At 37.6% G+C, this 26,516-nt stretch overlaps 2 protein-coding genes across 9 annotated transcripts in view; one reads left to right on the plus strand and one right to left on the minus strand.

The window, feature by feature from the left end:
- The window catches only part of MAGI3 (membrane associated guanylate kinase, WW and PDZ domain containing 3), a 260,158-nt gene extending 240,994 nt beyond the window's left edge, over nt 1–19,164 (plus strand). For 2 of the 5 annotated variants that reach the window (XM_057544921.1, XM_057544923.1), the window contains exons 17-22: nt 6,510–6,612; nt 7,398–7,524; nt 8,479–8,622; nt 14,409–14,547; nt 15,358–15,448; nt 16,077–16,192. In XM_057544921.1, coding sequence (XP_057400904.1) covers nt 6,510–6,612; nt 7,398–7,524; nt 8,479–8,622; nt 14,409–14,547; nt 15,358–15,407 — 563 coding nt within the window. In that variant the 3' untranslated portion in view covers nt 15,408–15,448; nt 16,077–16,192. Of the gene's footprint in view, nt 1–6,509; nt 6,613–7,397; nt 7,525–8,478; nt 8,623–14,408; nt 14,548–15,357; nt 15,449–16,076 lie in introns of all 5 variants that reach the window. The other 3 variants (XM_007169372.3, XM_007169373.3, XM_057544916.1) reach the window with 2 other exon arrangements.
- A 6,561-nt stretch (nt 19,165–25,725) lies between these two features.
- The window catches only part of PHTF1 (putative homeodomain transcription factor 1), a 62,003-nt gene continuing 61,212 nt past the window's right edge, over nt 25,726–26,516 (minus strand). The window contains exon 12 of one of the 4 annotated variants that reach the window (XM_057544937.1): nt 25,726–26,344. In XM_057544937.1, the coding sequence (XP_057400920.1) occupies nt 26,324–26,344 (21 nt within the window). In that variant the 3' untranslated portion in view covers nt 25,726–26,323. The remainder of the gene's footprint in view (nt 26,345–26,516) is intronic. The other 3 variants (XM_057544934.1, XM_007169370.2, XM_007169369.2) reach the window with 3 other exon arrangements.

Consider the following 26,516-nt stretch of genomic DNA (forward strand, 5'->3'; position numbering starts at 1 on the left):
TGCCTTTAATTTTTGAGTTGTATAACTGGTATTGTGTTATAGATTTTATGCTGGTTTTTTTTCTCAGAACCATATGCTTTCTTTTTTTAAATGTCACTTTATTATTACAGAATCTAATCCAGGATCTTACATGGCATTTAGTTGTTGTATCTTCTTTTTTCTTTTTAATTGAGACATAACTCATGTACTATAAATTTCATTGTTTTAAAGTTTACAAGTCAGTGGTTTTTAGTATATTCATAAGGTTGTGCAACCATCACCACCAATTCCAGAACATTTTATCACCCCTATAAGAAACCACTACTCTACTTTCTTTCTCTATGGATTTGCTAGGTATTTCATGTAAATGGAATTATATCTGACCTTTTGTGTCTGGCTTCTTTCACTTAGCAAAATGTTTTCATGTTTCATCTGTGTTGTAGCATGTCCTTTTTATGACTAATGAATAATATCCCATTATGTGTATATACATTTTGCTGATTTAATCATTATTTGATAGACACTTGGGTTGTTTCTATTTTTTTTCTATTATGAATAATGCTGCTATGAACATTGGCATACAGTTTTTGTACAGATGTATGTTTTCATTTTTCTTGGGTGTATACCTAGGTGTGGAGTTGTTGAGTCATATGATGTCATGTTTAACTTTTTGAGGAACTGTCAAACTGTTTTCCACAGCAGCTGCATTGTTATATATTCCCACCAGTAATGTATGAGGCTTCCAGTTTCTCCACATCGTCACCATTTATTTTCCTTTGTGTGTGTGTGTGTATGTGTGTGTGTGTTTTAAGCCATTCTAGTGAGTGTGAAATACAATAGTATCTCGTCATGGTTTTGATTTGTATTTCCCTGGTGACTAATGATGTTGAGCATCTTTTCATGTGCTGTTGGTCACTTGCATATCTTCTTTGGAGAAATGTCTATTCAAATCCTTTACTCACTTTTAATTGGGTTGTCTTTTTTATTGTTGAATTATAAGGCTTATTTGTATTCTGATTTTAGATCCTTATCTGATATATGGTTTGCAAGTCTTTTCTCCCATTTTGCGGGTTGTCTTTTCACTTTTTTGGTATTGTCCTCTGATGCACAAAAGTTTAATGTTGATGTTGTCTAATTTATTATCTTTTCTTTGGTTGCTTGTGCTTTTGGTATCATAGCATCAAGTGCCTTCAAGATTTATCTGAGTTGCTGGGTGAACACAATCGATTGCTTTTAACTACTTGACCATTTTCCATGCTGTATATTTACCGCGTATTACCCGTCTCTTCCCCCATAGACAGCCACACCATCTCCAACTCCACATTATCACAAACTGTCCTCTATACCTTCATATATGTACCTTATAAAACAGTGTGAGAATTTATTGGAGTGAAATTGCTTGATCAAAGAAGTTGCTTACTTTGGCCAAGTACTATCAGATTGTCCTCTGTAATAGCTGCAGCCATCTACACTCCCACCAACAGAACATTGAGGATCCTTTATCTTCACATCCCCGCCAATACTCAGCATTATCCAGCTTTCAAGTTGGCTAGCGTACAGCAAGGAAAGTGTTGCTTCAGCGGTATATAATTTGCATTTCTCTGATTACGCATGAATTTGAGCATCTATTTGGATGCTTATTTGGGGGGTTTTTTTCTTCTTGTAAATTGCCTCTTCATATCCTTTACTCATTTTTCTTGTGGGATTGCTGTCTTGTTGATATTTAGAGATTCCTTGTGAATTATAGGCATTAGTCCAATTTAGTTTTAGAAAGCATAAATACCTTTTCCTGTCACCTGTATGTTAACTTTGACTATGGTGCCTTTCGTTATACAGAGAGTCTTAATTTAGATGTCACCAAATTAGTCAATTTTTATTCAGTACCTTATGGCTTGTGCTTTTGAAGTTTTATTTAAGATAAGTTATCCTTCCCCACCCCATATCACAGAAATTTTCTCTTACATTATTGTCTATTAGATTTCTAATTTTGCATTTTGCATTTAGGTCTTTAATCCATCTGGAGCCTACCTTTATATATAGTTTTAGGAGGGATCCAGTTTTATTTTTTATTCTTACAGTGAGCCAGTTTTTCTAGTACCATCTATTAGGTAGTACTTCTTTTCCTCATTGATTTGTGGAGCCATCTCTTCTGTATATTAACCTCCCCTTTCAACATGAATCTCCGTACCACAATGTTCATTGCAGCACTGTTTACAATAGCCAGGACATGGAAGCAACCTAAATGTCCATCAGCAGATGAATGGATAAAGAAGATGTGGCACATATATACAATGGAATATTACTCAGCCATAAAAAGAAAAGAAATTGAGTTATTTGTAGTGAGGTGGATGGACCTAGGGTCTGTCATACAGAGTGAAGTAAGTCAGAAAGAGAAAAACAAATACCATATGCTAACACATATATATGGAATCTAAAAAAAAAAAAAAGATAGTTCTGAAGAATGTAGGGGCAGGACAGGAATAAAGACACAGACGTAGAGAATGGACTTGAGGACACAGGGAGGGGGAAGGGTAAGCTGGGACGAAGTGAGACAGTGGCATGGACATATATACACTACCAAATGTAAAATAGCTAGCTAGTGGGAAGCAGCCACATAGCACAGGGAGATCAGCTCAGTGCTTTGTGTCCACCTAGAGCGGTGGGATAGGGAGGGTGGGAGGGAGATGCAAGAAGGAGGGGATATGGGGATATATGTATACGTATAGCTGATTCACTTTGTTATACAGCAGAAACTAACACACCATTGTAAAGCAATTATACTCCAATAAAGATGTTAAAAAAAAAGAAAAAAAAAAGAATCTCCAAGCTCTTTATTCTATTCTGCTAGTTTATCTATTATTATCTATATGTACCTATTGTATATATACATATAATTTTAATATATATAAATATAATTTTTAAGAGTGTGTGTGTATATATATTCACACACACACATACACACACACACACATTTTGTTTTTAGTCTGTAACTTTGTGGTATATTCTAGTATCTGTCTGTTAAGGCACGTCTTTCTCCAAGCCCCCACCAAATCAACTAGGTATTCATGAAATTTTTCCATGTAAAATTTTAGAGCCAATTATTAAGCTACTCTAAAAAATCCAGCTGCAATTTTTATTGGGATGTATTGAAAATATATTAACTTTGGGAAAATTTATACCTTTAAATATTAAGTCACCCCACCTAAGAGTATGGCTATCTCTTCAATTATTCAGGTCATCTTTTCAATAGAATTTTAGAAAGTTCTTTCATGAGATTCTTATTTATTCTTGGTAAAGATGATTCCCAATATATTATAATGTTTGTTGCTAAAGTTTAACTGTGGGATTTTGTGTTTATCCTCTGATAATACACTTTCTCTTAAGTAGTTACATACAGAAACTCCAGCAAAAGTTCAATTCTCATTGAGGGAAAGATATACTTAACCCATTGCTTTACAAGAATCTTCAGGTAAAATTCAGAGAGAACATAGGCCTGTTTGACATCATGGAATAAATATTTAACTTTGAAAAGCAGAACATCTTTTAACACAGAAATGAATTGGAGAAGTTATGTAGCATGGGTTGAAGGACTAAAAATGAAAAGAATACCATGATAGAAAGTTTATTTAACCTTGAAGAGGAAAATGAAAAAACATGTAACTGAAAGAGTAAGCACCAATTTGTGGTGCTTTTTGCCTAGCTGCGACATCTCTCGTCCTTAGGGGAAGATAGAGGAAAACTTGAAATTGATCAGCTTATTTATACTGTCCTGCTCTGAAGTTATATACCCATTGCTCTAGCCAAGCTAGTGAAGCCAAAAAAATGTATCTAAATTGGACTAATACAAAGGTACAAGTATCTCCCAGTCATCTTGTTGATAGATGTAATTTTTCCCAGCAGTTTCCATTCCCTCAATAGTAGCCATGAATTTATAATGACAGAAGAGGATTCAACTCTATAATGGGCACTCACGTTTAGAGGCAGGTAACTAGAAGTTGACATACCCAGTGAGCAAAGGTGGAAGGACTTCTGGGATTTCTCATGGGCACAGGAATATGAATGAAGTGTGGAATTTCTAATGGGCACAAGAATATGAATGAAGTGCGATTCCTGCAGTCAAGGAGTTCACAGTCTAGCAGGGGAGACAGGTATTCACCCAGCCCTGACACAAAGTGGTAAATGCTATGAAAACAGTGTGCTTAAGGAGCAGGTAAGATTTCACAGAGGACATGACATTTTGAACAGGAGATGAAGTGGGAAGCCAGGAGCGCCAGGTGACAGTTCGGATAGTATCTTCCGAGCAATAGAAAGTTGCCGTAGGTTTCTAAGCGAGGCTGTGGCATGTTTCAATGTATGTGCCAGGACTGGAACCTGGGAGGTGGAATAAAGATGAGATTGGTGGCAAGGAGGTCAGCAAGCAGGCCAACAAAAGTAATTTGTTAAGGTAATTAGGAAAATTAAATTCACAATAGTAAATAAAAGTGCAACAAACAAATTTCCAGGTCACCCCTCACCAAAAATAAAAATTAAAAAAAGTTCATGCACCACTCTCCCTTCTTGGATCATTTGATTTGAAAGAGGAAAGACAACCCTCTGGATAAGTTCTGCAAAGGTTGGGCCTCCATCTCTACATCTGGTACATGTTGAAATCCATGTAGGCACACAAGCCCAGCAGGCAGAGTCAGAGCATCAGAAATCCTCAGGGGCTGCCACAGCTTCGCCAGATATCATTAGTCTCATCCTGCCACTGTTTATACCCTGGCCTGTGTTTTCAGAGTACTCTCAGTTACTTTCAGTTACAAGAAGTTCTTAACTAAGAATAAATTATTTATCTATGTTTTTAGTCCCAAGAACTTTGAAGAGAAACAACTTAATCCAAGCCATAAAATAGTGATGTATTTAGTGACCCTGAAGTCCCAGCTTTCTCAATAGAAATTACTTCCTAAACAATTCATATTCCTTGTTTTTCACATCAGTCTTTCTCTGTTTTCATTATATTCTGAGATTCAGGTTTTATCAGTTTCTACATGTCCTAACCTAAAAATGGCCTCTTACATGGAGCATTTTTGCTAAGTTAGGTAAATATTTCAGACCTTAAGAGAAATATAGCCCAAATAAGAAATATAGCCCCAATCATTTTGATGATATGATAACCATAATGATAATTTTAATAGAAACATTTATATAGTGAATATGATACGCCAGGCACTGTTCTAAGCATGTTTATCTATACAGTAACCCCACAAGGCAGCTGTAATTCCCTTTTCATTGATGAGATGATTAGAAGCACAGAGAATTAAAGTAATTTGTTCAAGAACACATAGCTAGTAAATGATGGGATCTGGCTGAAACCCCATCAGTCTTGCTCCAAAGTTCATGATCTTAATCATTAATCTATGCTCTCTTTGATATTTTAAAATTTGGGCAGGATAAAACATTAGAAAGTTTCAGCTTTTTTTTTTTTTTTTTTGGCTGTGTTGGGTCTTCATTGCTGCGCGCAGGCTTTCTCTAGTTGTGGCGCGCGGGCTTCTCATTGCGGTGGCTTCTCCTTGCGGAGCACGGGCTCTAGGCATGCGGGCTTCAGTAGTTGTGGCACGTGGGCTCAGTAGTTGTGGCTCACGGGTTGTAGAGCGTAGGCTGAGTAGCTGTGGCACACGGTCTTAGTTGTTCCGTGGCATGTGGGATCTTCCAGGACCAGAGCTCGAACCCGTGTCCCTTACATTGGCAGGCGGATTCTTAACCACTGCACCACAAGGGAAGTCCAAAAGTTTAAGCTTTAAAAATAAATATGAGTCTGACAACCTCCAGAGTGTCTTTTAACTGTCATCTCCCATGAATTGGCATCTAGTTCTAGATGCAAGCAGTTACTTTGCTTAGTTATGAAATCCGCCTTCAAGGAACAACAGGAGTTCTGGATCTGTTGAGGATGATACTGAAACAAATGTTCCTTTTTTCACTTACATCTCTGCTCTTAGAAAATAGAATCAGTAAAATCTTTATAAACATTTGTCAACACTCAGGATGATTTTGTAAGTTTCTCTTTGATACTAGAGTCAGGTGAAATAACTACTGCTACATTAAAGATGCAGGTTAAAGATACGTGTGTAATTTCCAGACTGGCCTCTGTGTTCCAGCATTCCTGAGACCTGTCTTTGTCATCTAGAGTGGTTTACCAGTTATGGGCAGTACACTCTGGAAACCCATAAATATGTTACAAGGTAGTTCCCAGAGCTCAGTCCTCTAGATAATAGTATGGAATGTGTTCATTTCTGATTTTCACGTTGTGTGGACGACCAAAACAGGTGAAAGAGGGAAAGCGTGTGCAGTAAGAATGATTCCTGTTCTCTTCAAACATAAACATCAATCAGAAGCCACAGGGAAAAAGATGTTAGTTCCAGTCGCAGGCAGCTGACAGCAGTGCTGCTTGTGTAAAGTCACTACCGTCGGGAAAGTGACAACCACTTGTTATTGTCTCACTTTCACATCTTTATGTACAAATTCTTATTTCTCTTGTTTTCGCCTTTGAACAGAGCATCTTGGTCCACCATCAGGAACGAACTCCGCCAGGCAAAGCCCAGCCCTGCAGCACAGGCCCGTGGGACAGTCACAGGCCAACCACATACCTGGGGACAGGTGGGGCTGCTCTCCTGAGGTTTTGGTTTTTATCTCTGCTCATCTCCCCACTTTTCATCACCCACCCACCCCCATTCATCTCCACACAATTATGCAGAAGCCAGCCAGTTAGGTCAAGATGAGACTTCTACTGCCTCCAGGCCCTCTGTCCCTTCCTCCCCCTCTTCCCAGCCCCAGCGCAGGGTGCAGCGTAACCATCCAATCATGCTGACAGGTGGGAATTAGAAAGAAGTGACAGTAGCACCTACTCTGCTGCTCTAGGTCCCCACGATTTTGGTAGGGAAGCCCCAGACCCACATCAATTACCGTCTTCTCAGACTACCTGAGCAGTATCTGTGCATATTTCTTTCCTCTTTCGTTGAAAATATTAGTCATGAAACAAAAACGAAATTAACAAAAATTCAGCATTTTCACAGGCATTGGTACTGCAGGAGAGCCATTTTTCACTGTAACAAGGTCAGCTTATCTGCCCTCCGGTTCAGTGACTTGAGTGCAGTTTTCCTTGACGTAAACTGTGCTGAGACACCCTTAGAACAAAAACAAAACAAAAACAAAACAAAAAAACAGCCTGGGGGTGTTGACAGACTTTAAGCCATGCTGGAGTTAATGGCTAGCTTTTGCCTGGCATCTCTCTGCTTCTAGATACAGCTTGTCTTAATAGCAGTTTGTCAGAGGGAGAATGGCAAAATTCAGCTTTTAAAGGAAAAGAAATTGATCTGCTTTTACTTTTAGGCTGTTTTTCATATTCTTAGTTCACAGAGTGACTTGATTTCTCTTTCCTGTAGAAGTGTCACAGAAGGTGAAATTGGAAAAGACGTCTCCACTTCTTACAGACACTCGTGGTCTGACCACAAGCACCTTGCACAGCCGGACACTGCAATGATTTCAGTCATAGGCAGTCGGCACAATCAGGTAACAGAGATTCCCCCCGCCCTGATGCAGACTATTCTTTTCAGTTGCTGAATCACTGACACTGATGAATTTTAATTGCAAATCAGTTCAGATAAATTTCTTCCCAAAATTGATCATTCTTAAGGACCTACTCTGTGTTTGGCATTCTCTTAGTGTCCACGAGATGACATAAAGAGTGAAAAAGAAGTTTATCCTCTATTGGAGAAATTTTAACCCTTAGTTGAGTACCTAGAAATAGCAGTGTTTTAGTTAAAGAAGGATTTGGGGTGGGTTATTTTTTTCTTTTTTCAGGAAAATTAGTCAAAATCTGCTTAAAGGAAGCACTGTTCAAAATTCTGTTCTCTGATTGTTCTGTTGCATATTGACCAACTAGTAGAGAAGACATGTAATCTTCAAATTAATTTAGGCTGCATTTATAGAAATTAAGTAGCCCTTCAACCAAAACGTACATTCCTTCCTTATGATATAGAAATGCATATTGATATCATAGGATAGCACTTATATGTGAAATCCCAAAAAAATGATACAAATGAACTTATTTACAAAACAAAAATAGACCCACAGATATAGAAGACACTAAGGTTACGAAAGGGGATGGGGGGGCGGGAACGGGGGATAAATTCGGAGTTTGAGATAACATATACACCCTACTATATATAAAATAGGTAAACAACAGGGACCTACTGTAGAGCACAGAACTATACTCAATATCTTGTAATAAACTATAATGGAAAAGAATCTGAAAAAGAATAGATATATATACATGTGTAACTGAATCACTTTGTTGTGCACTTGAAACTAACACAACATCGTAAATTAACTGTACTTCAATTTTTTTTTTAAAGTGCGTATTGAGAGTATAAATCATTTCTTCTGGCCATAAAAGGAGTCTTTCTTCACACTTTAAATAAAGCAGTCCATGTAAGCTTGTTTTTCTTACACTTCTCTCTCTAGAGCCTTGGTTGTTACCCAGTGGAGCTGGAGCGAGGCCCCCGGGGCTTTGGATTCAGCCTCAGGGGTGGGAAGGAATACAACATGGGGCTGTTCATCCTCCGTCTCGCTGAGGATGGTCCTGCCATCAAAGACGGCAGAATTCACGTGAGTTGGCTTCTGTCTGCAACCTTTGGTTCTGGCTCCGGACTGGAAACTTCTGAAAATAGTTGATTAAAAGGAATGCAGAAACCTCCTGAATCTATGAAGTAAGATTTTCCATCACTAAAACCTGAAAGGCAGATGCTTGTCATGATTTCATTTCCTCTCTGCAGGGTGCTATACTGTATTGCAGTTAGGCTGCTTGCGCTGGCTTGACTTTGGTCAGTAAGAAAAAATCAATTTTACTTATGTAGTCAACATTCAAATAGATTAATAAATAAAATATACTTTCATCTTATTAAAAGTCTTGGGAAAGCCAGGATGAAACAGAATCATCGACTTCTTCCAAGAAACAATAATCCCAGGATTTTTTTTCCCCTCTTAGCTACTTCTAGAGGGAGCCAGAGGTCGAAAAGCATGACTCTCCCAACCTTTATTATCATTTGCAGGACTAGGAATCACATCAGCAGTGTTCCTGCCTAGGTGTTCTCAGCTCTCAAACACTATAGCTGTGTACATGGCATTGAGGCCAGATGGTTTATGGATCTGCAAAAGATATTTTCCTTCCTTCTCTAGATGTTACTTAGAGGATTCTTATATAGAAGACATTTGCTGGCCTCAATTTTTTAAAAAATAGTTAATTTACTGGTATTCAATTATATGCTAAAAATTTTATATGCTAAAAATTATAAAATCCGGACAGCCTTCCCCTTACTGTTCAGGAGAACTTTGGACTTCCTCCCTCTGCTACCAATAGGCATCAGGGAAAGAGAAATTTTTCTTTTTCTTCTTCTCCTTTTTTTTTTTTTTTCTCTTTTACATTTAACTAAGTAAACTAATTGGAAAGGCAAATGACCCTGGCAAATTATTAGACGGTATATTCTAACAATGATTAGAAATGCCTTCTGGGTGATTTTGCAGTTTTGAATTATGTACATCACTACTCCACTCCCATTACTCATTTCATAAACATTTACTGAGTGTTTGCTTTACCCAAGGATTTATACATGATACTGAATGAGCTGGGAGAAAGAGTGACCCCAAAACAAGATACCATCCTTTCTCTAAAGGACCAGACTTTTGTACAGTACTATGAAAAAAACGTGAGGGAGGCCAGTGGGAGAAAGGATTTGGCAAAGACTGATGATGTACTAAGTTGTAGTCATGTTGAAGGACCAGCTGGTTGAGCAGGTGTAAATATTTAGCAGGCAGTTAGGACAAGAGGTAGAGTCCCAGGTTGTGACATTACCCAGACAGAAGTGATAACTGATGCCTTTGCTGGGGATGAGTTCACTAAAGGAGAAGATTTAGAGAGTTGTGGGCCAGGGGCAGGACTCTGGATAAGGCCTGTCATTAGTGGACCATAGGAAGTAGAGAAAATGAGGAGGGTGCGAACGCAGAGCAGCAGAAGCAGAGCTGGAGGGTGTTGATGGCAAGGAGAGGGGCTGATGGCCGAAGTCCATTCGTGTGCTGAAGCTGAGCTGTTTGCTCTCGCCGCACTTCACTTTCTTGTAGGGACAGTTTCATAAAGTGGGGAGAAGAACATGGGTTTGGAAATCAGACAGGACAAGGATCGAACTCTGGTTCTGCCACCTTGTAGCTGTGCATAGTTGGGTAACTACTCTGACCCTGCACAAAACGCAGAGCTATAATACACGTAAAATACATGGCCCAAGTAAACTTCTTAAAGTTTTAGTAAGAGCAGCTTGAGGCACTGTTTATGGGGATGGCATACTTATTTCTGGTTTTCTTGGTCCTTTTTCTCCTCCACCCCCCGCCTTTTAAAAAAAAATCTCTAAGTCATTTAAATCTGGAGTTTTAAAAAAATCTCCCATTGTATATTGTATCACAAAACTCGTTAAACCAAAAACTAGGATATAATTGAAATGTTGCTTTCAAATATAACCCTCAGATACACTAATCTCACCAAATAAAAGGCAAACAAAGAGGCCTTAAAGGATTCTATTTCTAAAACATGTTATTCTTAATAATGAACAGAAACTTTAGAATTATGGGATTAAATCAGCTTTAATATAAAAAAGAAACTGAAATTTGAAAGCAAAAGCAAATAAGCTATTACTGCTATGCCCAGGTTTGTTCTAAACTAATAAATCAGCTTTTCAGAGAATTATTTTTCTGGCTACTAAATTATCAAAATCTTGACTTGGTGTAGGGATCATGGGAGCTTTGCTGTAAATGACAACTTACTCAGGTGGCCACTGTCCCAAAAGATGAGCATTTCTCTCCAGCTGACACTCGTGCATGAGCCACCTGAGCATCTATCCTGCCTTCCCCTCTTGCCTCTCTCCTCTTCTCCCGTGTCTTTTCTGTTAAGCCGACACTGTACTTTGTGTCCTGTACCTATTATTCCAGTATCTTCAGCACCTGAGGTAGTGCCTTGAATATTGATAGTAGATAGCTCCATAGATATTTGTTGAAAGAATAGAATGCATGGTTAATATTTCTAGATAATGAGAGAATTATTTTTTTTTTTTAATATTTAAGATTAACTCCCAGAACTTATTACTGGGTTAGACAGGACTTGGGCTATATGAAGGAATAAGCAGTGTAATAGTATAATTCACTAAAACAAGAAAATGTTAACTTTTAATATAGATGGAAAGGTGTTGAGAGGATCTGTACATTTAGTGAGTCTTCAGCTGGTCCCTAAATCCTGTTAAGATTTAGAGAGGAAGGAAAAAGGTTCTGGATTAAGGGAATGAGAAATCAGCTGAATGGAAAAAGTCCATATTAGGGAATAGTGTCAGACTGAAGTATTTGACAAAGAACAGAATCAGATTTAGAAACTATTAAGAGTCTGCTGTCTTCCAGACCACATGTTTTCACTTGTATTAGTTTTAGTCTCACAAGAGCTCTGTGAGGTAGGTGGCATTATCCCCACTTGCAGATTAAAACTGAGGCTCAGGGAGACTAAGTCACAGCCGCAGAGGGACCCAGGTCCGTTGTGTCTCAGCCTGGTCTGTGTGCTTTCACATCAGGCCATGATGATGTCGTTTGGACTCAATTCCTTTGGGAGGCATAAAGGGTCTTAACAGGTTGTGAGATAATGTAAGCAATGTGTTAGAAATATTGCTTAGTCATTTTAATACATTTTAGTGGATGTTGTTTTAAAAACCGAAAGACTGCCTTAAAAAAGTGACTTTTTTTTAAATGAACACAATTTTTCTCTATCCTTCTCCCTACTTTCCCTCTTTTGGTTCTCCTATTCTCATTTTTTCCTTCCCCTTTCATTTCTTTCTTCTCTCCTCTCTCCTCTCCTCTGTCCCCCACAATTCTATTTTTCAATAATACAAACACCTGACCTTGAATCTTTATTCTTATCAAAAGATATATTCCCCATTTTTTGTATTTTTATCACACTTAAATTTTTTAAAGTAACAAACTTTTAAAAGAATGTTTACATTTCCCTCTCAAAGGTGTGATTTTTTTATCTTAAGCTTTGTGTAGTCCAGTTTAGAACTTTTTCCCCTTTTGAGGGCCTCTCTACCATAAATCTTAAAGCCATGGCTTTCCTCTCCTTCACCCCAATTTAGTTTTTAATTTAAACAAAGATGACACCTGGTGGCAGATCTGTTCAATTACAAGTTTTTTGCAGTTTATTTGTTGTGCTGAAAGAATAAGAAATATGCAGGTTTGGACAGAGAATTTAAGCCAAAGAATATAATTGAAATGAATTATAACCTCAATCACGTTTTTACAAGATGTACCCAAAGCATGCTCCAAGTAGTATCTATTTTAATTTTCACTTCTCTAATTATCAGAGGGTTTTATATCTGGTGCTAATTTGTCATCTGTGTTTCCTCATGAAAATGATTTTTCTATAATCACTTATTAAAGGAAATCTGGGTACCGACTTTTGTTTCACTTACATACCTATTCTGGATATAAGGGTTTTTTAATGAATTGTGTTCATTACTTTTTCTCCATCCTATTATGTTTATTATCATCTTATTTTGGGGTTTTTTTAAGATTTTTTTTTCCACTTTATGTGTTAAATCCATCTATTTTGTGATATCCTCCATTTCTTCACTCTTATTTTTTTTCCCATAAATATGCAATAAAACTTGTTCTATTTTCTTAGTTTACTTGAAAAATTTTTGCATTGTATAGAACGGGGTGCAGTCTATAGTTAAATCTTCATCCTGCTACACTGTTTTTGGGGTTTTTTTCGGCTGCTTGGGTCTTTGTTGCTGCACTTGGGCTTTCACTAGTTGTGGCGAGCGGGGGCTACTCTTCGTTGTGGTGCGCAGGTTTCTCATTGCGGTGGCTTCTCTTGTTGCAGAGCACGGGCTCTAGGTGCACGGGCTTCAGTAGTTGTGGCTCACGGGCTCTAGAGCACAGGCTCAGTAGTTGTGGCGCACGGGCTCTAGAGCACAGGCTCAGTAGTTGTGGCACAGGCTTAGTTGCTCTGTGGCACGTGGGATCAACCCCGCCCAGCGATCAAACCCGTGTCCCCTTCACTGGCAGGCAGATTCTTAACCGCTGTGCCACCAGGGAAGTCCCTCATCCTGCTATGCTTTAAATCTTTTTTTGGAAAACCAGAAAATAGATAATTTGAAAATTAACATTTATTTGTGCTTGGTGTATAATCCTGTTTTTAGCTCATTAATTCCTCCCAACAACCCCAGGAGGTAGGTAGGTACTAATGTTATCCCCACTTAACAGAGAGGAAAATGAGACCACTCTGCTAGGACGAGGTTGAGCCAGGAGTGAACCACAGACCTTATGACTCCAAAGCCCAGCTCCCAAGCCACTGTGCTCTGCTGCAGCTGTGGATACAGAGCAATCCTACCCACCTCTGTTAAATAATTACTGCGTCCTCTTCTGTTATTTCTGCATTGTTTTAGTAAGCTCTGCAAATATTTGAATTGCTTTTTGGAATTTCACTAATTGTCCATTGTTCAGTTTTTCTGTTTTGAAGCCAATACCCTTTAGTTGTTTGTCATCTCGAAATGTTGTTTAAAATCTGGATATATTTTAAAATCATTACCATCATTATCTTTAACCAGGTCCTTTGCAGAAGTTATACTTCACTCATTCACGTTTCCTTTTTCTTTTCAAATAACTACAGACAACATTTCTAGTAAATAGCAATGGTACTGAGGCATTTTATTCTGATCCCTAATTTTTGTTTGTTTTCTAGGGAAATCACTACACACTAGAGTCATTTAGTGTAAGCCAGCTATTGGTTTTAAATAAGTATTCATATTAGTATGAATTTCTCCAAGCTGAATTTTCTTAAGAGTTTTAGTCTATAAATATTTCATTTAGGTAATGCCTCATATATGTACAGGGCGTAGCAGCGACACAAAGGAAGGAGTAGGCAGTTCTCCCTGGAGGCCAGGATAGGCTTCAAAGATGAGGAGCCACGTGCCTAGGGTTTAGGATATTCAGCTCAAGTCGGAAAGTACCCTTCACAGGCGGATTAATCAGAGGTAGCTCTGTGGTATCATGTGGGTCATAGAGCCTTCACCTCTCCCACCAATGAACCTTTGGTTGAAAACTTAGAATTTGATTCTTGACTTCAAGATGCCCAGATCCTGCTTACTAGTCATATAAACTCTTATAGCGTAAATAAAACTGGACATCATCTCTTCCTATTGCTACCACCTGTCTACTCCTCATCAACTCTAGCATAACAGCCCTGTGCACAAGTTAAATATTTTACAAACAGAGTCATTCAGCAGAGTTGGGTGGCTCTAGGGATGACAGAACAGAACTGAAGGAGGATGTGTACTTTCATGTTGTTTCTGTGAATGTTCCCTGTCTAGGTTGGGGACCAGATTGTTGAGATCAATGGAGAACCTACACAAGGCATCACACATACTCGAGCAATTGAGCTCATTCAGGCTGGTGGAAATAAAGTTCTTCTTCTTTTGAGGCCAGGAACTGGCTTGATACCTGACCATGGTAAGTTAAGTAACTCACCTGTAGCTGAAAAGCTGAGAATGTGTTAGGGAGGGGGCAGCAGAAAGAAAAGGAATATCTATTTGGAAGGGACAGATATTTTACTAGCTAATTCAGAGGTAACCACCAGAACCATCTAAAGTTAGTTACTATAAATAATAATATTACAAAATAAGTGACTTCACACAGAACTTTTGTTAGACTAGAATATATATGTTAAGCTAGTTTCAACAGAAAACATAGTTGCTTTTGCAGAGAAAAGTGCCTATAAAACACAAGAACATTAGAGGCGAACGATTTTAATGTCATGAAAAGCATTTGAAATCTCTTCAAATGTTATTTTTTTCCTTATAGTAAGATGAGTTTCTCTCTCAATGAGCACCATAAGAACTTTAGGCTTTTCTGGTCATTTGTCAAAAACAAGTTACTTTAGCTCTACCTGGAGACAAGGAGTTGCACTTGGGACCATTTCTGTAGTCCTGCACTGATCTTAAACTTCCTTGGTTTCACTGTATGTTTTTGAAATATCACAGTATTTGAAAATCACTGTTTATCAACTGAGCGCACGAGTCTAGAAGTACAATACCACACCATTTAGTCCTTGTCTGTTCCAGTTTCCTCCCTTCCCCCCATAGAGCTTTTGAGGGATAAGTATAGACATGACCTCCTACAGTCCCCTTCCAGCCTGTAATTCTCTGACTGTATTACCTTCCACCATCTGCTTGTAAACCATACGTCCCCGGTGACATCTTTGCTAACTGCGCTGTGGTGTTTTTTTTACACAGTCCTAGGCTTTTTCTCTTCCTTCTTCAGGTTTGGCTCCTTCCGGTCTGTGCTCCTACGTGAAACCTGAGCAACATTAAGGCTTTCAGGGCTTTTCTTGGTCTTTCCTTAAAAAGATTTGGTAAATTTGCATGTCTTGTAAATCACTTCCTTCTTTTTTTTTTCTTTTTAATTAAAAATGATGCTATTAAATACATCTACTTCTATCTTCTGCACTTTTCAGTTTCCTTTTGACATTAAATTTGACAGCTTAAAGCAAGAAAATTATTTACAAATGCCCATGAACTCCATTCTGGTTACCACAGTTTGGTCTCCTTTATTAGTGATTTTGGCAAATCCTTAAGCTATATCCATCAATAATAGCTAAATTAGTAAGCTGCTGGGACCAGGTAATTTGGTCCAATTTTATTATTTATTTCTTTTAAGATTTTTATTGGGCTTTTGCTACTTATAAAGAATTTACACATCATATATTATCGTACCTATTATACAAAAGTAATTGGAAAAATGAATACTATTACTTTGTATATATAAAACAACCTACCCTTCAGGTACAAGTATAGCTGTCTGTATACGTCTGCCTTTATAGAGAGAGATCTAAACATACATGAACTTTATTTATAAAATACTCAGGCTGTTTGTTTAAGCAGTCAGTAAAATTCAAATGGCTATCAAAAAATTCAAAACTTAATTGTTCCTATTTATAATTCTAAAATTTAATAATGTTCTACTCAAATCACTTTTTTTAGGTGATTGGAATATTAATAACCCTTCATCTTCCAATGTGATTTATGATGAACAGTCACCATTTCACACATCTTCACATTCTGCTTCCATATTTGAAGAGTCTCGTGTGCCAGTAATTGAAGAATCTTTGATGAGAGTTCAGATATGTGAAAAGGCAGAAGAATTAAAGGACATGGTGCCTGAAAAGAAAAGCACTTTAAATGAAAATCAGTCTGATATAAAACATCAGTCTCTTCTCCATAAAAATGTGAATAAAAGGGATCCACCCAACAGTCATGGGCACAGTGATAAGAAAAATCTCTTGAAAGTAGAAAATGATGTCACACCAAGAGGCAGATCTGCTAGTCCCAAAAAGTCAGCCAGTCGATATTCAGAGGAACATTTAGAAAAGATTCCCAGTCCTCTAAAAAATGACCCCAAAAGAAGACCCAGAGATCGATCACTCAGCCCCAGGAAAGGAGAGAATAAAAGTAGTCAGATCAGCACCAGGGCAGCTTCTGGACAAGATCATTGCAGAAAAAGCAGAGGACAGTCTTCAAGCCCAAAGAAGCAGCAAAAAACTGAAAGAAGCAAAGACCAATCAAGTGCGAACCAAAGAGTAGGGGGCCGTGCGAGCAGCAACGCTGAGCAGATGTCAGATGGGAAAGAAAGGTCAGGTGTCGTCAGGAAAGATACAAATCACAGTCAGCCTGGAAAACACAGAGCCAGGTCTCCAGAGGAAAAAAGCAAGAGAATGGATGAAAAGTCTCTTCCGTCCAAAAAGACAAATAACACTACTAGTAGAGCTATATCGGAAAATGAAAAAGGAAAGAAAGCAACCTTAGTAGAAACAAGTTCTAGTAAAGATAAAACAGGAGAAAATGTCAAAATATCAGAAAAGAAGCCAAAGCAGGAGCCTGAAGAAAGAATGGTTTTAAACAAAATAGAAGATCACAAAAGAAAAGAACTAGAGGCAGCTGACAAAAACAAAGAGAGCGGAGGGTTCAAACCTGAAAGCGGTTCTCCAGCTAAGAAAACACCAATAACTCCAGGGCCTTGGAAGGTGCCAAGTGCAAGTAGAGCCACAGGCACTACTGGTGTGGCCGAGAAGCGACTGTGACCTTTAGTATAAAACAAAGAAAAACAAGTTGTAATCTTTTCCTACTAAAAGGCAGTGTTCCCCTCCCCCCCCAAAATCATTTTTTCAGGAATTCTGAAACACACATAAGTACATTTTAATTTGAGCATCAAGTTACCTAGGCTGCATGAAGGGCCTGCAGGATTGCTAAGAACCCACTGTCCCCCTGGCTGGCTGCACGCCTTGCGCTCAGGAAGGAGCCGCACCCACGCCCTCATCGGACACGCCCGGCTCAGGCCGCCCAGCTCGTCTTCATGAGTGTCTGAACAAATGACATGTTGATATTCACAACGTGGTCACAACTCACTTTATCTTTGTGCCAAGTTTTCTACTGTATCATGTCTATTTTATCCTTCTCACTCAGATATTTCCACAGTAATGAAAAAACTAGGTTTGGCTTGGAAGTTGATATTCTCAATAGCATGTTGCATGTTTACAGAGAGAAATATTTGAGCCCTTGCAGAAGAAGAGATCGTTAACTCATCATTATAGATGGCAGTTGCCTCTCCTAACAGCTTACTGATGGTCCCCGTTTAAAAATAAAACTCCCAAACATCACTACTGGAAAGAAAAAAAAAAATGCAGTCAAATATTGACTTTCTTATGGCTGTTTATTTTAATTTGGCTGGATAAGGTATTTCAAATAACTGTTAAAAAGATGTTATTTACAAATGAATGTTCAAATGAGAAAGCACTTCAGTCGATTAAGAGCTCACCTCCTGCTGTGTTATCCAACCCTAATGTGTTATAGCATCTCAGATCACCCTTTTATTTCATTTATTTTATTATGAAACCACAAAGAAGCATGTGGAAATATTGCTTATTGCTATTTGAAGAAAAACTACCAAATTTCTATTTCTGGATATTTTGGTTGAACCAACTACTAAGTCATTAGTCATTAATACATAATACATATTTGAAGAGGGACTTAATCATGAAAGCAGTTTCACGGTCCATTGCCAGATGAGGTACCAACTCATCTGGCAGCAGCTATACAAGTTCGAATGTTGAGAAGCAGAACCTGTGTGAGACCGGCTCACAAGCAAGTGAGAACAAACGTGGTAGACAGTCCTTGCTAGATCTTATTTAATTTTAATATCTAGCTACATTAACTTATTTACAAACAAGAAAGGGAGAGTAAACATCTGCTTAGCTTGTACAGATTTTCAGAATTCTTTTTTAAAGTCTAATTAAAGATGTTTGTTGGAAGGTGGAGATAGTTTTTAGCTCCATAAAATAGATCCGGGTTTCTCAGCCCCCGGAAGCAGCATTCAGTAGCATCTATAAATAAAGGAACATTCTCAGAATAAAACCATTTTCTGGAGTATTTGAACACACTTGTTCTGTCACCCTGGGTTCATCTTGTTATTGTGAAACACATCATGTCCAGGTCCTTCCCTCTCAGAGTCTGACTGTGAAATTCTTTAATATAACAACTAAATCAGCCCCTGTAGATAAGACATGCTTCCCAGAGTGAGATTTCTGAAATCCCCTTTTCATCCAGAACTATATTTACCCACCTATTGTAACTACTTGACTAGAGAAGAATTAGAAGGCTTGATAAATGCTAAGAATTTAGTATCACAGAAATGATTTATTTTCCCTATAGTCCACAATTAGTGATAAAAATCCAATTTTTATTGTTAACTGCGACATAACTTTGATGTCATCTGTTGTCAGTCTGGTGTGGCTCTTTCCTTTCTAAGTAACCTGTCACTGTACTGATTCTGTACTGACTTAGCAATGTGGCCTTGGAATGCTAAGCAAAATATGGATGTACTGGTTGTAAATGTTTATATATTGTACAGTACCTTTATATATACACTTGAGGTTCTGATTAGAGAAAGAGACCTGTAAATCGCTCGTTATTTTTTATATAGATATTAAAAAAAAAAAGAAAAAAATCAGTTCATGGCCTGCATTTCTTTTACTGTCAGGTTTATGTAGTGTTGCTTTTTCTATTTGTGGAGCTAATTCTCATCATGATGTGAGTCCTCAAATAGATTTTTATCCCTACAAGTAACAAATATTCAAAGTCCTACAATCAGAAAGACTCTTACAATGATGACTTTACCTGTATAGCTATACTTTTTAATCTATATGTAAAGCTCAAAATTAGTTTGAGTTGAATATCATTATACCTACTTAATACCTTTCACTGTAAGGAAAATAGCTTTGCATAAATAATTTGCTAGCCCCCCCCCCCCAAAAATCCTTTCTTACACTGTCTGTCAGGGAAAGAAAAGGACTTGTCTTCTTATTGGAAATTGTCATTAGACATTTCTAATGGACATAGCCGTGTAAGTCCAGTTACCACAAGGTCACAAACTCTATTTCATCAGACTATGGCATTTCACGTTATTTTTAAATCATTTTATTTACTCTAGGTTGTACTTGTAGAGTGAAGTATTTTGACTTGATTTCACTGAAATTCTTGGTATGAATAATGCCTAAATCCTAGTTCAAGACCATGGTTAACTGAATACTCCTCTTGAGTTAGTTGAAAAATTAATTCCCGCCGGCCATTACTGAACTCACACTGAAAATAAACTCCAAACCCCGAGCCCCACCATGGAGATGTGTGTTTGTTGTAGCAAAGCCTGCAGAGTGGCAGCAAAATCATTTCGTTGTTGTTTTAGTGGACATATTTTCTTACTGGTCGTAACAGCAAAAAAGTTCTGGGATGCTATCACGTTGTCTCCCTAGAGAGATGATTAGTGAGTAAGAGCCTATAATATTGTCTTCTAACCCCCGTACATTAAATTTTTGGGGCCAAGTAGCATTTGCACAGAGTCAACTCCTATTTCAGAAGTCTTGGACACAGAAAAGCATGTGGCTTTTTATTTCTACCTGAGCATACCTTGGTTATTTCCTTTTTTAATAGTCAGATATTCTCATGTAGAAAAAGTCAAATGCTTTTCAAAGTGAACTAATGAAGAGCTGCATGTTTAATGTGTCCAACATTCAAAGAGAATTGGGTTTTAAGAAAGCAAGGAGTACTCAAATTAGTTAAACTGTGTGGTCTTAACTACCGACCTCCACAGAGATGTGTTTAAGCTCGAGCTTAGTCCAGAGTGAGCTCCAGGAACTAAGGAACACTGGTGTAAACAGACTTCAGTCACAAAACGTGATGATTCAGTCTGGCGTGAAGAATATATCAGAGCAACTTCTTACATCATCCTGGCATGCTCCAGTGCTAAGAACTACTTGTGCTTTTTAAACAATAACAGATTTGTTTATTTAGGCAGCTCTTTACTGCTTATGCTATTAAGGTTTATCAGCAATACAATGACTGGTTTAAAGCACGCCATAATTATGACATGAACTCTATAATCTTTGCTTCAGTTGACTGAATTAGTTTAAGATATCCACTAACTTGGATCTGTTTTCAAAGTTTCTATGCAAGTAGAGCCTTAAGTGTAAGAAGGGAGTATGAAGGCTTATCAAGAGTAGAATTTAGTAGAGTTCTGCCAAAGAACTCTGAACCTTTCTCACATACACATTAAGATACAAAAACATAGCCAAGTGCTTTAATTTAGCCTGAACCTATATTTTTCCAAAGAATCCTGTGGTTATTTGTCTATTTTCCAATGTTTGCATTAAAGTCAAGCAGAACTATTAGCAAATGTTTATAGCAAATCAAGAGGCTTATTTTGTCCTTAATAAACAACAACTATTTGTTACCTTGAGTAATACCTTATTACAGCATGTAGGCTCAGAGTGTGCTGCAGGAAAGGAATGGAATTATTGCACATTTGGGAAATCAAACTTCATTATTCAAGATGGGCATTAATAACTGCAAGAAGCAAAGGATTACTTTAAATGACCAAACTAGTCAACAGCTGTATAGATGAGATTAAGTTTAATGAATTTACTTCTTGATAATTCCAAATCATACACTATATTTGGGAGTAAGACCCATTTGGCCCATTATAGAGTGTGTAGACTAAAAAATTTTGAAAATGAATTTCATTAATTTGAAAGAGGGTTATTTTTACAGTTCACAGGTTCACTTACCTCTAGATACAATGAACCAAAAATAAAAACACAGACCCGTTAGCTTATACTTTGGAGGACATCCTGGTATTTAGAACTTTTCTACTTGTCTCTGAAAGTTAAGAAAACCATACCCCAATTAGGCAAGTATTTGGTTATTCAGCTTTTCAAAGTGTTTATATTATACATGAGGCATAATGTACATATTTAGGAAGTTTGAAGTCATACCTCCATAGCGATTTTAGGAGACAGAATTTTTCCCAATACAAATTATAAAAGTAGCTGAACAGGTATTTTTCTTATCCATCTATGGTTATTATTATTTCAATTAAATGTAGGTATGGCCTAATCTAGTTCTATTTTTACATCTTGGTTTATTTAATTTCTCAGTACCAGGTAAATGTTAAAGTATCACTCCTTTTGGGAGATCAAAACAAAAGTCCAATCTCCTAGAAATTATTATACAGGAATAAATGAAGCACTGAGAGTACAACTCTTCCATCCTAACAGAAGAAAAAACAAAAAAACAAAAGAACTACATAAACAGTAAATTACTTGAGGTCTATTCTTCATTTATTCTATGCATTTATATTACGTACCTATTATGGGGTCAGGTACTGGTCTGCATTCTGGGGACCTAGGAGTGAAAAACAACAACAACAAAATTCCTGGCTTAAGGGACTTATATTCTAGTGGGGAAGGACAGAAACAAGTAGGCAAAAAATAAATAAGATAATCAGATTCTGATAAGTGCCATGAAGGAAATGAACAGGACCATATATAACTGATAACAAGGATAAGATGGGGAACAACTTTAACTCAGAGAAGGTCCTGCTAAGGAACTGACAGCTGAGAAGCCATTCAGGGGAGAGCTTAAGAAAACATATTCCAGGCACAGTCTGAGATAAGAAAGAACTTGGTATAATGGAGGAACACAGGGAGGCCAGTGTGGCTGTCAGGTACTGAGGAGGGGAATTTGGAAAGGGAAGCAGGCCTGATAATGAAGGGCCTTGGAGGCCAGCATAGGGAAAGCCAGGAAAGATGTAAGTAGGAATGATATAGTCTCCGTATTTTTAAGGTCACTCACGTGGCTGTGGAGAACCGACTGCAGAGGCAAGAATGGGAAGGGAACAGTGGATCAGCACAGTAATCCAGCTGAGCGCAAAGGAGGCTCAGTCTGTTAGCGGTGGAAACAGAACCAACGTGACTGGGTGGTAGATTAGATATGGAGGGAAAGAGAGGAGCCAAGAATAAACACTAAGCCTTTGGCTTGAGCAATTGAGTAAACTTTTTTCTATTTACTAAGGGGGGAAAAACATTTACTCTCCCACCTCAGACAACTTAAAAAAAAAAGAAAGGAAAAATATATATGAAAAAATGGGTGTTAGATGTTGGACAACAGGCAGTAAAAGACAGTGGAATTAAATGAGGTGAGCCCCATGATTGGCCCAGATTACTTAGAGGCAGTTTCTAGGCTGTGGCATAGGAAGCGGGAACCCAAACTGAACCAAGCAGCCTTGCTGAGTTGAGGAAGTGAGAGTTAAGAATTTGGGGAGGCCAGGACAGCTAGAATTGGCAGGCAGAGTACCAGAGAGAAGACAGCTGCATAGAGAGAAGAGGACAGCTGCACAGAGAGGAGAGAGCTCCAAAAATGTGCAGAGGTTTCCTTTCAAGTTTTCAGGTGAGTATTGATCAGCACAAGGAAATACCCAACAGGGAAAAAAGAACCACCAAAAAGAAGCAGGCCAAAAATTCTTGAGCTGGGAAGGGTTCATGTTCCTACAGTCAAACTGGAAAAACCTCATCATGAACAGGGTATCAGGTAGAGTACTCAGGAGGATTTTGCTTCAGTTGTGGAGAAAAGTAGCACCAGAGTAAACGCTGCTCTGGCCCACCTAACAAAGCTTAAAAGCAAGCCTTGAAATGATCAAACTGTTTTCAAGTATCATAACTGCATTCTAAGACAAAGCTCAAGAATATTTAAAAGAATACACACACACGAAAACCCAACACCCAACAATGTAAAAATTCACATCCATTAAGAAATTACTAGGCATGTAAAGAAGCAGGAAAATATGACCCAAAACGAGGAGAAAAATAAATCAATAAAATCAAACCCCAAAATAACACAGATGATAGCTGTTACAATGTTCTTATTTACTATTTCTATTATAAATATTATGAAAACAAGATAGAGAAAAGAAACAGCATGTTAAAGAGAGACATGAGGATACAAAAAAATGAAAAAGCAATATCAAAATTCTGTAGACAAAATACATTGGGTAGGATTAACAGCAAATTAGTGCAGAAGAATAGGTCAGTGAACTTGAGGCACAGCAATAGAAATAGTTGTCCCAGTCTTCTGTCTTTAATAGAAATTAAAGACAGAAGACTGGGACAATGTACAGAACATCAGTAAGCTGTGGGACAACTTCAAGCAACCTAATGAACACGTGGAGTCTCAGGAGGTGGGAGACTGGGGTATAGAAAACTTATTTTAAGAAATAACAGTCAAAATTTTTCCAAATTTGATGAACACTAAAAATCCAGAGACCCAGTAAGTGCAACAAATCCCAAGCACACACACAAAAAATGACGACAACTACACCAATGCACATTATAACTAAACAGCACAAATTCAATGAAAAAAGATAAAAACCTTAAAAGCAGCCAGAGTTAAAAAAAAAAAAAAAGACATTACATACAGAAGAACAAAGATGACAGTGACAGCAGACTTCTTGTCAGAAGCAGTGCAATCCAGGAGGCAGCAGAGCAGCAACATCTTTAAAACTAGAATTTTATGCCCAGAAAAAACATCTTTCAAATATAAAGATTCAAAAATCTTTCTCAACAAGGTAGGCCTATACACCTTGCTAAAAAGATTTTGGATTTTTACCTTCAGAGTAATACTAAGCCATTAATAGATTCTAAACGATGAGACTGAGACTTGCATTTCAGAAAAGACACATTAACTTTTGAGATGAATAGGTGGGCATGGGGGAGAGGGGCAGAAAAGCAGAATCTTGTTCAAAAACAAAGGATGTTGACTTAGATGAGGGTGGTGAAAGTGGGGATGGAGAAGAATGGACTGATTAGAAAAATATCTAGAAGATAATTACTCACAGACTTGATGACTGGATGTGAGGTATGAGAAAGACAAGAGTGAAAAATGATTCCCAAGTTTCCGACATGAGCAGCTACCCATACAGTTAATTTTACCCACCTGAAAAATCATTTAAACAAATTATACACCATCAAAACCATAATCGAAACAACTCACAGGAGTAAACTATTCTGAATACTGCATTTACGCTACAGAATTCACTGTGTAAAAAATTCAAATAAAAATAGAACAGTGGTTTTTTTTTGTAGGAGAAAAAGATAAAGGCATCAGCTTTCTTCATCTGAAATCTGCACTGAGCAGCTCAATCCTGGATTTGAGATAGCTGCTCTTGTTCCTTATGGAAAATAGTTAAAGCATGATTTCTATTAGCCATCTGTCGAGACACTGAAGTGCCTTTACAGATCAGTTCCTTCCAAAGGTAAATCACTATAATGGGGTTTTACTTTTTAAAAAGAATTGTAACTCTCATGCAGTATTTGGAATGGCTGCAAATTTTTGGTAATCCACTTCTAGTTCAGCAATCTTGCCCCCTATATTTCTATCTTCACAGTTAGGACTCTATCAGCAAAAGATTTTTAAAGGGTTTTAAACAGTAATTACAAATGTTTGTTGTGGATTTATTAAGGGCTACGTACTTTATGCTATGTTAAGTACCTTACATGGTAATGTCATTTAACCTTAACAACACTATTAGGTAGTTATTATCCTTATTAAACAGGTAAGGAAATTGAGATGCAAAAATGTTAAGTAACTTGCCTTAGACTATGAAGCTAATAAATAGCAGAGCCAAGGATATGAATCCAGAAAGGTCTGACCTCAATTCCTGGACTCAAGAAATTCATCTTTAAACCTCAAAAATCTTCCTGCATCTTAGGATATGTGTAAATGATACACTGATTTTGCATGTACACACTTCACATGTAAAAACTAAGCTTCCTAATTATTTCCATTTAAAAATTCACAAAATCTTGTCATTAAAATGTGGGCTTTCAATTTGCCTCGAGAGATTCTTCAAAGTGGGTAACTTAATGAGCAGGAATTAAATGTAGACTATTAGAGTTTTCATTAACATATGTATACGCATGTATGTGTAACAGGGGATACTGATAAGAGAATCCTAATCATCAGTGGCATAGCTTGGCTCAGTACAGACACCGAGGACATGAGATTATACTGAGGGTTAAATACATTGAGTCTCACAACAGATAAACTATGAACGCTTCACTTAGTAGTGTGATGGGAAACATAGCTCAGATGATTTAAATGGAAAACGTGTTTTCTGGTGGACACGGATGAGGGTGCATAGACTTAAATTTCTCATGCTGAACTACATGCCACATTACATGCATGACTCTTTCACCAACAACTATACAGTTATTAGGATTAACTTCAAAATTATAAACTAATTAAAATTTTCTCCACAGTTTAACAGAAAATCACAGTTTAAAAGGTTATTTTTTTCTTTCAACAACAACAAAAAAGCCTAGAAACTGAAATTCTGCAATAAAGTTCTTTTATTCAGGTTCAACCTAAAATAGTTTAAACTTGATCTCTCTTTGCTAGAGAAATGAAATCTCCAATTCTATAGACTGTAATAGAAAAGTACTGAATTTGCATATTTCCAATAAAGGATTTTGCTTCATGCTTTGGGCATCTGCCATAGTTACCCAAAAGACTATTTCCAATAAACAGAACTGTCACAGCACTGAAATGCCCAGAATAAATTTCTTAACTTAAAAAGTTGTCCTTAAGTTACTATAACACAACAGTCTTCAGTCTCCTGACTATTCATACTATTTGAAAACCATGAAAATACAGGTTTTTAGCATGCACACCCAGTTGGAAAAGGCTCTGTTCCTCTGAAAACACCATTCGTTAGATTAGGTAGAGCTGAGGGCTCCTCTCCGTGTGAACAAGCAGGTGGGTGTCTCATGGGTTTGCAGTCATTTCTTTCCTTAATGGGTTAAGCACTGATGCCAGCAAGGGGAGAAAGTCCGGGCACATGACTCAGCTTATGACTTAATTTTCCACAGCTAAGAAAAGAAAATCACCAAAATAGTTAGTTTTATGACAAATAGGTGGGGTTGATAGGTACACTTACATGTAAACCAAGAACCGTTTACATAAGAAAAAAGTACCAACTGTGACAACAGCAACCATAGAACATCATAGAGAAAAAACCGTTAACAATTTCCAGGATCAAAA

The sequence above is a fragment of the Balaenoptera acutorostrata genome, chromosome 1 (assembly GCF_949987535.1).
Source record: "Balaenoptera acutorostrata chromosome 1, mBalAcu1.1, whole genome shotgun sequence".
Lineage (NCBI taxonomy): Eukaryota > Metazoa > Chordata > Mammalia > Artiodactyla > Balaenopteridae > Balaenoptera > Balaenoptera acutorostrata.